Here is an 11,732-nt window from a genome sequence, read left to right as displayed (position 1 = left end):
CTTCTTTATTTTCTTAAACTTTATACCGAGTCAAACTAAGAAAAAACATATATAATTAAGTAAACTAAAAATATCTTTTCTCCGTGATTTGCACTGCTGGTCAAATTTATATTTCAAGTCACATTTAATTAAGATGCATTCACATTTAATTAAGATGCATTCTTCTGTCGCTTTGATATAAGAAAACTAAGGGAGTAGTCTGTATGACATTCTGTTTCATTCTATGAACATCAAGATAATTCCAAATAATTCAATTCATCCTAATCCTAACTTGGCCATGTACTTGGAAACCCCTTATTTGCCAATGGAAATGTTGGCCTACTTCCACACCGTATAACTCCTAGAGAGTATTGATGGAACATGATAGAACAGTCATATTGTCTTGCCCTTTGAAAAAATTGAACTTTAAATAAATTTTTTTAATTCAACCATCTCTGTCTATTTGAATCCGATATTTTGAATACCAACTAAGATTTAGAATACTAATAAATCACATAATATCTATTCTTCCAATGTACCATTTCAGTCCAATGGAATTCATAGGTATAGGAATGTTACATCTCGTACTTGTGCATGTTGAGTTTCGCCGAGTGTTAGTCATTGTAGACTTGGAGAGCGGGACAATTTTCAAAGTTATATGGGATTAGACATGTCCATAGGGTTTAAGTTCATGTTTAATATGTATTGGAAGGTTTAGAGGCTAAACGAATCGAAAGGATCAAGTTTGACGGAAAGTTCAATTTGACGGTGCCATTTGACGGACCGTGAAATAGTCTACGGCCCTTCAAATGGAGGCTTCTCCACCGTATAGTGGTTCCAGTGAGCTCTTTTTGGGTGGTCCATTTGACGGACCGTATTCCATTTGACGATCCATCAAACTGACCGTATAATTGAGGCGGTGGGATGTTTCTAAGTTGTATAAGATCAATCCAAGCTCATTTTATTTCATTTATACTCATCTACAGACCCTAGACGCCTCTAAAAACCCTCTCCATTATACCTAAGCTAATCAAAGTTAAACCATGGATCAAAAGTGGAATTCATGTTCTAGAGTTTCCGGATTGCTTATTGAGTGCTAGTTTCCATTCTTGTGGTTGATTTGGAGAAGACTTCATGGTGAAGTAACCTTTGTCTTGAAGAGTTTTTGAGTCTTTGAGGTATGTTTTCATCTTATTTACACAATCTTAAAGTTTAGTTGGTCTTTAAACAACTCGTTGAAGGTAGAAATTATGGAAGAAAGATTCAAATCGTGCTAAGACTTATTTGGGTTGTGGGCTGATTTTATCATGATGTTGTTGTGTTATTGGAATGATTTTCTTTTAATTTAGTTGTATTTGATGTTGTTGTCATGTTTTTATGGTCCTGCTAGATGGATACTTAAAGAAGAAGTGTATAAAGTGTGGTATACGAAGCGTATATTGGATTGTTTGATGTGAGTATAAGGGACTTATATGAGTTTCTTGTTGTTGTTGTTGGTTGCTTAACATGTTATGGATGTTGAAGAATAAGGGGAAATGCTGCCTGTTTCACTTTAGAATCGAGTTATCGTTTGATATACGTGATATACTAGCACCATCTAAGTTGTATATGTAATCTTTTATTGTAGGATTGGCGCTCTAGTTGTGATAATCCTGTTCTTGGGTTGCTTGACGACTTGAGGTATGTTAAGGCTAACTCTTCTTTCTCTTGGCATGTCCTAAAATGTTATGAGATGTAGACGAACATTATTTCAAAGGACTCTACTCTTAGTAGTCAAGGATATTCGTATTATTGTTTTCCTTCTGATGTTGTTCAAGAATGATATACATCATATTCCAAGTCTTATTGAGACTCATGATATTGAGATTAGCTCCTCATGATGAAATCGGAGGCGTAACGACCTTACATCACTCTGAAGGAAGTTCTAAAGATTCGAAAGAGGCCCCCTAACCCCAATGTACTTTCATAAGAATAAGATAGGTGGTGATAGGCATGTATAGTACATAATCAGGCTTGGCTATTGTAGCTCACGTATCACCGGATTACAGCCGGATCGGCAGACACGTATTCACCACCGAGCGACGGTGGGATGAGCAGTTATACGTTCACCATCGAGATACGGCCGGTCGAGCAGATATGTCATATGCAGTTACCACAAGGCTACGGCCGAGTGGGCAGTTACCACTAATCAATGGGTTGTCAGCCTTACGATGGTGAGGTAGTCAATATAGTAGCATAGTAGATATGTGTATGTATACATACGATATTGTAGTAATACACATGCTATGGTCCTCGGCGACAAGTAAGGTTACAAGTTGATTCTTGTCCCTCTTATTTATAGTATGTTATTATTATGCTACATTTCTTACCTTGCATACTCAGTACATGCTTGGTACTGAGGCTCTTTTGCCTGGGGGCACTGTGTTTTATGCCACTCATGTGTAGATAGACAAGGCGAGGACCCTCCACTATAGGTTGCCTCCAAATAGCATTTTTTGGTTGGTGAGCTTCATTTCTTCCTGGAGTATTGTCGAGTCAGGGTTTTGTATATGTAATTTTGTGTTATGGGTATGTCGGGGGCCTTGTCCCAACTTATATACTATGATTATGTTCTTAGAGGCTTTGCAGACAGTATCCTGTATACAGTTTTAGTTATGACATATCAGTATACCATGCTGGCCTTGTCGGCCCTCATGTATCTATATAAATTCGGATTGGTTATTACGAGTTAAGTTCTAAATTCATCACAGATGTATATCGATGTGGCCTCAAATGGCCCGTGATAAGTTTAATAATAAGGAAAGAGTAAAGTGTGTAGCGCTTGATTGAGTGGTCACCGGGTGTCAGTCATGACCTTCCTATTTGGGTCGTGACAAACTTGGTATCAGAGAAGCTCTGTCCTAGGGTTGTCTGCAAGCCTTATCTAGTAGGGTCTTGTTTATATATGTGTTATGCACCACGTTATATAAACAGGGAACTACGAGGCATTTAGGGGTTGGTTACCCTTCCTTCTTGACATTAGATCGTGCAATAGAGCAGAGTCTTAGGGAATGGAATTCTTGACTATTGATTTATTTTAGACATAGTGATGCCTATGATCAGAAAGCTACAGCTAGTCAGAAAGGGAAACCAGTGGCTGATGAGGGTACGAGTAGAGTACCAGCTGCTAGTGAGGGCCAGAGTGAGGCCCGGAGAGGAGATGTGATACCTTCGCATAGTTCTCCCACTCAGCCAGCACATATAGAGCTGCGGAGGGACCCAGCGTCTCCAGTTCCTCCATCTATGGCTCATGATGAGGATATAGATATGCGAAGTGCAGTACGATTGTTGAATAGATTAGTAGTCGCTCAGGCTCTCAGCGCCAAGTACGTGCGGGTGTTGGTTATGTTGGCAGGGCCATTAGCGCGAGAGTTCCAGATCAACTTGGACCCTTCAGTGTTTATCGGATCCGCCCATAATGAGGACCCACAGGACTTTATTGATAGGATGAATAGGACCTTGAGGGTGATGTACGCTTCAAACACTGAGTCAGTAGAGTTGGCCTCTTATCGATTTCGAGATGTTACGGTTCAGTGGTATAAGATGTGGGAATTGTCCAGGGGGAAAAATGCACTTCCAGCTATATGAGAAGAGTTCTTAGAGGCTTTTTTGAGTCATTACCTACTAGCAGAGATTCGTCAGGCAAGGGTAGATAGGTTCCTAACTCTTAGGAAGGGGAGCATGAGTGTGCGGCAGTATAGTCTACAGTTTGGCTCCTTAGCTAGGTATGTTCCCTCGATTGTGGCCGAGATGAGTGACCGAGTACATCATTTTGTGGTGGGACTTGAGCCACATTTGATTAATGAGTCCTCCCATGGCTGCTTTACTCAATGGTATGGACGTCTCCCATACCCAGGCATATGCTCGAAATTTGGAGGATCGGAAGTGACAACAATCTGAAGACCTTGGTAGGGTCAGCGTAAGAGGACTAGGCCTGCTAGCCAGTCAGAGGATGTTAGCACCGATCCTAGGCCACCATATCCAATTGTTAGTTCCCCTTCATCATTGCAGAGGATGCGTTATGAGGGATCTGTTTATTCTGAGTCAGGTCAAGGTTTTTAGGGATTAGGGTTTTCAGCATCGAAGGGATTTAGTGCATATGAGCTTCTTGCTGTTGTTGGTTGCTTAATATGTTATGGATGATGGAGAATAATTAGGGGAAATGCTGCCCGTTTCACTTTAGAATCAAGTTATCGTTTGATATACGTGATATACTAGCACCATCTAAGTTGTATATGTATTCCTTTGTTATAGGATTGGCGCTTTAGTTGTGATAAGCTCGTTGTTGGGTTGCTTGACGACTTGAGGTATGTTAAGGCTAACTCTTCTTTCTCTTGGCATGTCCTAAAATGTTATGAGATGTAGACGAACGTTATTTCAAAGGACTCCACTCTTAGTAGTCAAGGATATTCGTATTATTCTTTTCCTTTCGATGTTGTTCAAGCATGATATCCGTCAGATTCCAAGTCGTATTGAGACTCATGTTATTGATGTTGGCTCCTCATGATGAAATCGGAGGCATAACGACCTTACGTCACTCCGAAAGAAGTTCTAAAAATTCAAAAGAGGTCCCCTAACCCCTATGTACTTTTACAAGAGTAAGATAGTGGCGATAGGTATGTGTATAGTACATAATCAGGCTTGGCTATTGTAGCTCACATACCACCGGATGATGACCGGTTGGGCAGATATGCATCTTCAGTTACCACCAGATTACAGCCGGATGGACTGTTACTACAAAGAGTATTATACCCTTGATCATGAAATATCGATTGCTTATTGAAACCTGTGAATTGATGAAAGTAAGCTACTCCAAATTGGGGGGCCAAAAGAGTTTTAGAAAACGTTTGATAAACTGGATAAATATCAAAGTAACGTCTGAATGGCTGTGGATAACATTCTTACTTCTCATGGTGTGAACATTGTTTGTCAATTTAGCATATTCAATATGCTCCCAATATTTAACTTTAATTTATCAACGTGCCTGTAATTAAAAAAAATGTCTTAGTACTTTCAAGCGTGGTAAAGTTCGTAGGTTGGCGACCATCAAAATCATCAGATGATTTCTCTGTCAGTCTCTTGCCCCACATGTAATATTTCCCGTACAAAATGCAAATTCATTCCAGTACGGTGCCTAAAGTATTTATGATACAATCTTAAATTAAAGAAAAAAAATGTAAGTACACCTAAAATTGGAAAATATAAATATCTTTTTGTTCTTTTTTCTCTTTTCCTTTTCAATTCTTGTTTAATTGAAAGTGATCAGAAGCTATGAGAAATATAGCCATTAGCAAAATTAGAAGATTCGCCATGGAAAATCATCGGCCTCAAGCAATCTTGAATCTCATTGTCCGATATCATCAATTGATCCCAAAATTTTTCTTCTTTTCCGGTACCAAAAGCCGTGTTAATTTCCTGCTGTAAATTACTTGCTTTAGGACCCAAATTTACTTGCTGGGGTGAAGAAGATGAAGTAGTTGTATTATTATTCTGCTCATGTTGGATGGTTGTATAATCTGCAAATGAGAAATTAAGCTTAGCTCTAGGACCTCTAAATTCAACAGCTGCTCTGTCATAAGCTCTAGCTGCATCCTCTGCTGTAGTAAAAGTTCCAAGCCATACTCTGGCAGCCCTTCTTGGATCTCTAATCTCCGCAGCCCATATTCCCCATGCTCTCAATCTCACTCCTCTGTAGTTCTTCTTCTTCTTCTTCGTGACAACCTTCGTGTTGTTGTTGTTCTTGTTATCACCAGCAACTAGGGTTCCAAAATAGTCGCAGCCTAAACAACCATTTATTCTGCAGAATTGACAAGGCTCTGGTTCTACAGGAACGCGAAACAAGGGCGGCTCAATAAATCTAGACATACTCGTAGAAGGTGATGAAATGGTGGCACTACCACTGATAGTGGTCGTGGTCATAGCGTCTTGAAATTCTTGAGCTGCATCCATGAAAGCAGAACTATGAGTACTACCTGTTATGATATTCTTTAAAGCAGAAACCATGATTGAAAACTCTTGTTCGTCACTGAATTTGGGCTGTGAAAGATGGTTGATTGAAGCTGTTCTATTGGTTGACCTTTGCATTGTTGAAATTTGAAAAAGCTGAAAACTTTGGTCTTTGGGGATCATGACAGTTTTCTGGTTTACCAAGTCTCTTTGCTTTATGTACAAGGGAAAGAGTGAAGACCAACGTGGACAAACAAGTTACACTATAATACACCTTTTGTACACGGGTTTGATTTTAGCTTAGCTGGCATGTAATTAAGTGAGTGGTTTATTGGGCATGTGGGAATTTGGATGATGAAAATGCGAGTCAGGTTTCGGGTAACACCTGATGACATGGCAATAGAGGGAGTGTTCACACGGTGACTGTCACTTTCGTGGATGGACGAGCCGGACAGCTGTTGCCGTTTATACTGTCCGTCCGTTTCAAAATAAGTGTAAGCTTAGCGCACACAAAAAAAAAAAAAAAAAAACTCAAAATAAGTTTTATCATAGTAATTTAAATTGGCAAGTATTTTTAATTATGCTTTTTAAAAAAATAATCCTCTATAATACTCCCTCTGTTTCAATTTGTTTGAATTTATTTTCTTTTTAAAAAATGAATCTTTTTAATTTAAATAAGTGAAATTAAATTTTAGTTTATTTAATCACAAGTTTTAAAAGCTTTTCATATATTGTCATATAAATTGAAACGAAGAGAGTATTATTTAATTCTAAAACAAAATCTAATAAATAAGAATATTTAACAAACTATATATTGTATTTATTTATTTCTTAATTAACATGATTTTTAATAAGATATCACTTATTTTGGAATGATAAGGGTAGAAAATGACGTAATCTCTTACTCAAAGCAGAGGGTACTTTTGGATTTTTTGGAGACAAGAGTGGGGACAGTATCCAGTCAGATATTTCATTTTGTCTCCTTGTGACCAAGTGGACCAAAGTACCACATCTACCTCGTTGTATCCTTTTTGATCTTCCGTACTCCCCCTTTCCTCAATTTTATAGGAGTACTATGTAGTAGTATGAATGAACTCTGGGGCCGTTTGGTAGTTGGTTAGAGTTATGCAGGTATTAATTATGAAAAAATTTATATATTTTTTCTGTTTTAATTTATGTGAAGTTATTTAACTGAGCACGAAGTTTGAGAAAAAAAAAACTTTTAAACTTGTGGTCTTAAATAAGTTATAAATATTTTATATGGCTTTAAATTATTGCATAAAGGTAAAATGTTTCGTAAAATATAGAAAAAGGTCATCTTTTTTGCACGGACTAATAAGTAAATAGGTTCACATAAATTGAAACTAAGGAAGTATTATTTTATGCAGGGTTTAGTTATTCATGTATTAGCTATTTCACATTTTGTCCTACATAAAATAATATATAGATTCCCTCATAACTTATTCATGTATTAGTTATGCGAGTTTCTAAAGTACAAACCAAACACCGTACTAATTTTATACATGAATAACTCACCTCATAACCAGTTACCAAACACATTATTACTTCTGGTGGATTTTAATACATGAAAAACTTACTCCTAACCAGCGACAAACGAGTTCTCTGTTTTTATTTTTTTTTTGTTTTAGTAATAAAGATGATTTATTCATTAAACACAATTAAGAGTCATTACATGGGAGACTGCCTAGGAAACATAATGTTTAAAGTATTAATTTCATTATATATAACTTCTTTTCGGGACTTTTACTTATCACGTTTCGCTTCTCAAGAATCAAACTATTTAAACTTTGACCAACATTTTAAGATGTAAAATATTTTTTAATCATATTAATATGAGAAGAAATGCAACTTATAGTATTTTTCGTATAGTTTCCGAATACCTAAAGTTTAGTTTTAAAGTAATCTAATTTAATTTTGCTCCAAAAATTAGTCAAATTGATTCTCGAGAAGCGAAATGTGACAAATAAAAGTGGATGGAGGGAGTAGCTTAGAGATAGTTGAAGAAAAATATTGAAGTAATTATCCAAAAGTTAATTTAATGGCTAAATACACACTCGGTCTTCCTAAACTTAGTACGATTCTTATTTAGATATCATGTCGTGAGGCCTGATCCATTAAACAGTTGAAGTTGAAAAATATGTGTTTAGCTATTAATTCCCCTATATCCAGTGGGGCAATTAAAGATACTAAATGATTTAGAACATTTTTCCGTGAAAGTAAAATATGACCAATTTTCATTTATGTCAAGAATATCTAAAGAGTGACAGATTTACTGATCTAGTTTAAGCCACCAAGAACTTACAAGATTAGCCAAAGAACTCCAAGTTTAGATTGGGATCAGCCTACAAATTGTTCGTGTTATATAACAGAAAAGTGATTGCCAATATTGGCATTACTGAAGAAGATTACACATTGTTGAAGTTATTTACTTGGTGCTGACAGGGGCAGATCCATGTAGTACTAGTCATCGCAGCATGACGGATAATTTCATGTAGAGTATAGAAAATATTGATTTTGATATAAAATAATAAAGGCCTGGGCAAACAAGTGAATACGTTATAAAATGTATATATAAGTAAATTAAATATCGAGTTATAAAATGGTGCAAATAATTAATTTTTTTTTATAAAAATCACTTAGGTTATTTTTTAATTAAAAACATGCCACGTGACTTTAAAAAAAAAAGTCTACCCATTTTTTTGAGTAGACATACTTTTCTAAAGCCACATAGTAATTTTTTCACGTGGGTCGAGCCTGGTTTGTTTAAAAAAATGGGTAAACTTATTTTTTTAAAGTCACAGAGATATTTTTTTAAACAAAAAACACTCGAAATAAAAGCATATGCATCTAAAAAAATAGATAGACTTTTGTTTTTTTTTTTAAAGTTTTTTTTTAAATATCCATTTTTTCATACATATTTGCACCTGTAACGGCAAGGATATATTTTGAAGGATTTTAATATTAAATTACATCCCAGTTAATGATTTGTTTATAATAATAGAAATTAACCGGAGAAACCTTTGGGTGATGTATTAAAATGTCAGGATATATATGTTTGCTAAAAGAAAACGAATGATACATGGACTATCTTTCAAAATTTTCCAACTCATTAATTGTTATCAGGTTTCTTATTGCTTTCTCTTCCGTCTCTTCATTCTTCTCAAAATAATATCAAATCGTTGGAGATTCTTTCTCTACAAATTCCATTTTGTTATGCACTCTACATACACTGAAGTATAATTTGAAATCTCTAAATGTTAAATCAATAAACCCACTTCTAGCTTCGAGAAGATAGAACGAATTAGTTGTGTCGTGTGATTGTTTTTTAAAGCCAACATCATGCGCCCATATATATATATTCTTTGATTTTTCTTTAATCCAATTTGAAGGAAAAAAGAGATAAAGTACAATATCTCTTGGCAAAAATATAGCAGTATTTATAATGGAGGTTTACTTTGCTATTCTTATACTAGTTTGATTATAAATCCTAACTAGACATGAATTAAAATGTCAAATCCTGATCAAATATGGTTTCCTACAACTTTGAGTTATTATTTCCAACCTATTTACACAATTTTGCTTGCGAGAGATATATATAAGAAGATGGTAGTAACAAAAGATAAGAACCAATAAAAGTTGATAAAAAAAGTGATAGACTTTAGCCTAAACCGTAGAGGAGATGTTGATTTTTGTTTCCGATCGTTGGTGCAACACATCATTTAACGTAACACCCTTTCTCTTTTCTTTTGAAATTAGGATGACAAAAGATAGCAAGATACATATAAAAAGAAGAAAGCTTAAAGTTACACAAAATAATGGCCAGAACTGGGAAGTTATAGTCTTAGCTATGCATCTTCCAAACCATTCCATATTTAATCACTTTTTCCTCCTTTCTTTTTTTTTTTATTTTTTTTTTATGGTGAACAAATAAATGGGTCCTTTTTTAAGTTGAGAATCAAAAATACTTAGATAGGTTTTATTCACACACTCAAGTTTATCTTTCTCGTTTCGTGGTATAAATTCACAAAAGAAAGGAACCAAAATATCCAAACAAAAAAATAGTGGCGCTTTGTATCGAATTTTGCTAAAGAATTTTTTTTTTGTAAGCTATACCGAAGAAAAAAAATTTGGTAAACTTTTTTTTTTTTTTTGAAAAAACTTACTTTGACCAAATAATGGTGTCAGAACTGGAAAGTTATAAATTCACATAAAATAAGGTCAATTGAAAATGAGTTTTGTAAGAAAAAACTTAGTGCTTTGGCGAAGTAAGTTTTGTAAGAACACATCTTGACCAACACGCTACAATAGCAACATGTGCCCAATACATCAAGGATACATAATTAGGCATTTTAGGGTTGAAAAGGTGCCCGAAGTAAGTTTTGTTTGAAAAAACTTAGTGTTTTTTCCACTTTTGGCAAAGACGACCATCTAAAGTTTGAAATGAATAGTTTTTCACCTTATATTTTTTATAATTAGATTTATATTCAAATAAAGTTATGTCTTGATTAAAATAACACGCTTAAATCAAAGCCTTAAAAAATAAAACACTTAAACCTTATCAAAACTTACTTCGCGCACCTTTTCAACCCCTAAAATTATCGAACGTCTATGTATCCTTGATGTATTAGCCTACATTATTATCGTTAAAGAAAAAATATCAAGTTCTAAACGGAAGTCATGACACACGACTAATCGTTGGTCAAAGTATGGAAAAAACACTAAGTTTTTTCAAACAAAACTTACGGCACCTTTTACCCCTAAATGACTATCGAACGTCTATGTATCCTTGATGACATTACTACGCGAGAAAAAATATCAAGTTCTATATAAAATATTGACGTTTGAGTCTTGACACACGACTAATCGTTGGTCAAAGTATGGAAAAAACACTAAGTTTTTTCAAACAAAACTCAATCTTTTCAACCCCTAAAAATGACCGGTGGCTTTCTATATCCTTGATGTATTTGGCCTACATTATACGCATAAAACATATCGTTCTATATAAAATATTGACGTTTCGGAGTCTTGATACACGAAATCGTTGGTCAAAGTATGAAAAAAACACTAAGTTTTTCTTACAAAACTTACTTCGGGCACCTTTCAACCCACTAAAATGATATTATTTGTATCCTTGATATATTGGGCCTACATTATTGTACGCAAAAAAATATCAGGTTCTATATAAAATATTAACGTTTCGGAGTCTTGACACACGATTAATCGTTGGTCAAATATGGAAAAAACACTAAGTTTTTTTTTTTTTTTTTTTTTTTTTCAAAAAAAAAAAAAAGTTTACCAAATTTTTTTTCTTGATTATATAGGTTTCGCTATACAAAAAAAAAAAAAAATTCTTTAGCGTAGTAAAATATCCTAAAATCCGTCTGAACTTTTTTTTTTGTTTGGATATTTTGGTTCACTTGATTTTTCCGAGTCATTTTGGTTCCACCCCAAAATAACTATATGAAACAGAGAAAGATACAATTTAGATTCGATCACTAGAATAATAAAGGGAAAACAAAAAGAAAAATTAAAAAGAATTGCATCGTCAAAAATCTATCGTTTAATATTCAAATAAAAAAGGACCCTTCATAAAAAATAAAAAATAAAAAAAGAAAGGAGGAAAAGTATTTAAGAAGAAAATCCATGTTAAGATGCTGCAAGGAAAGATAGCAAAGAAGAGACAAAATCTGACAAAATAAGTCAAATAAATTAGTGATTCGTGAATATCTTATCAATAATGTTGGTTA

General features: G+C 34.6%; 1 protein-coding gene across 1 annotated transcript; it reads right to left on the bottom strand.

The window, feature by feature from the left end:
• Positions 1-5,114: 5,114 nt before the first annotated feature.
• Positions 5,115-6,127, bottom strand: LOC132049984 (ethylene-responsive transcription factor ERF109-like). The gene has a single exon (XM_059440983.1). It carries the CDS (start codon positions 6,100-6,102, stop codon positions 5,281-5,283), a length of 822 nt encoding a protein of 273 aa, XP_059296966.1. The 5' UTR covers positions 6,103-6,127; the 3' UTR covers positions 5,115-5,280.
• Positions 6,128-11,732: the final 5,605 nt, after the last annotated feature.

This window comes from Lycium ferocissimum, chromosome 3 (assembly GCF_029784015.1).
Source record: "Lycium ferocissimum isolate CSIRO_LF1 chromosome 3, AGI_CSIRO_Lferr_CH_V1, whole genome shotgun sequence".
In the NCBI taxonomy this organism is placed as follows: domain Eukaryota; kingdom Viridiplantae; phylum Streptophyta; class Magnoliopsida; order Solanales; family Solanaceae; genus Lycium; species Lycium ferocissimum.
The sequence above is the reverse complement of the archived record's forward strand: the minus strand, read 5'-3'. Positions and strand labels throughout refer to the sequence as shown.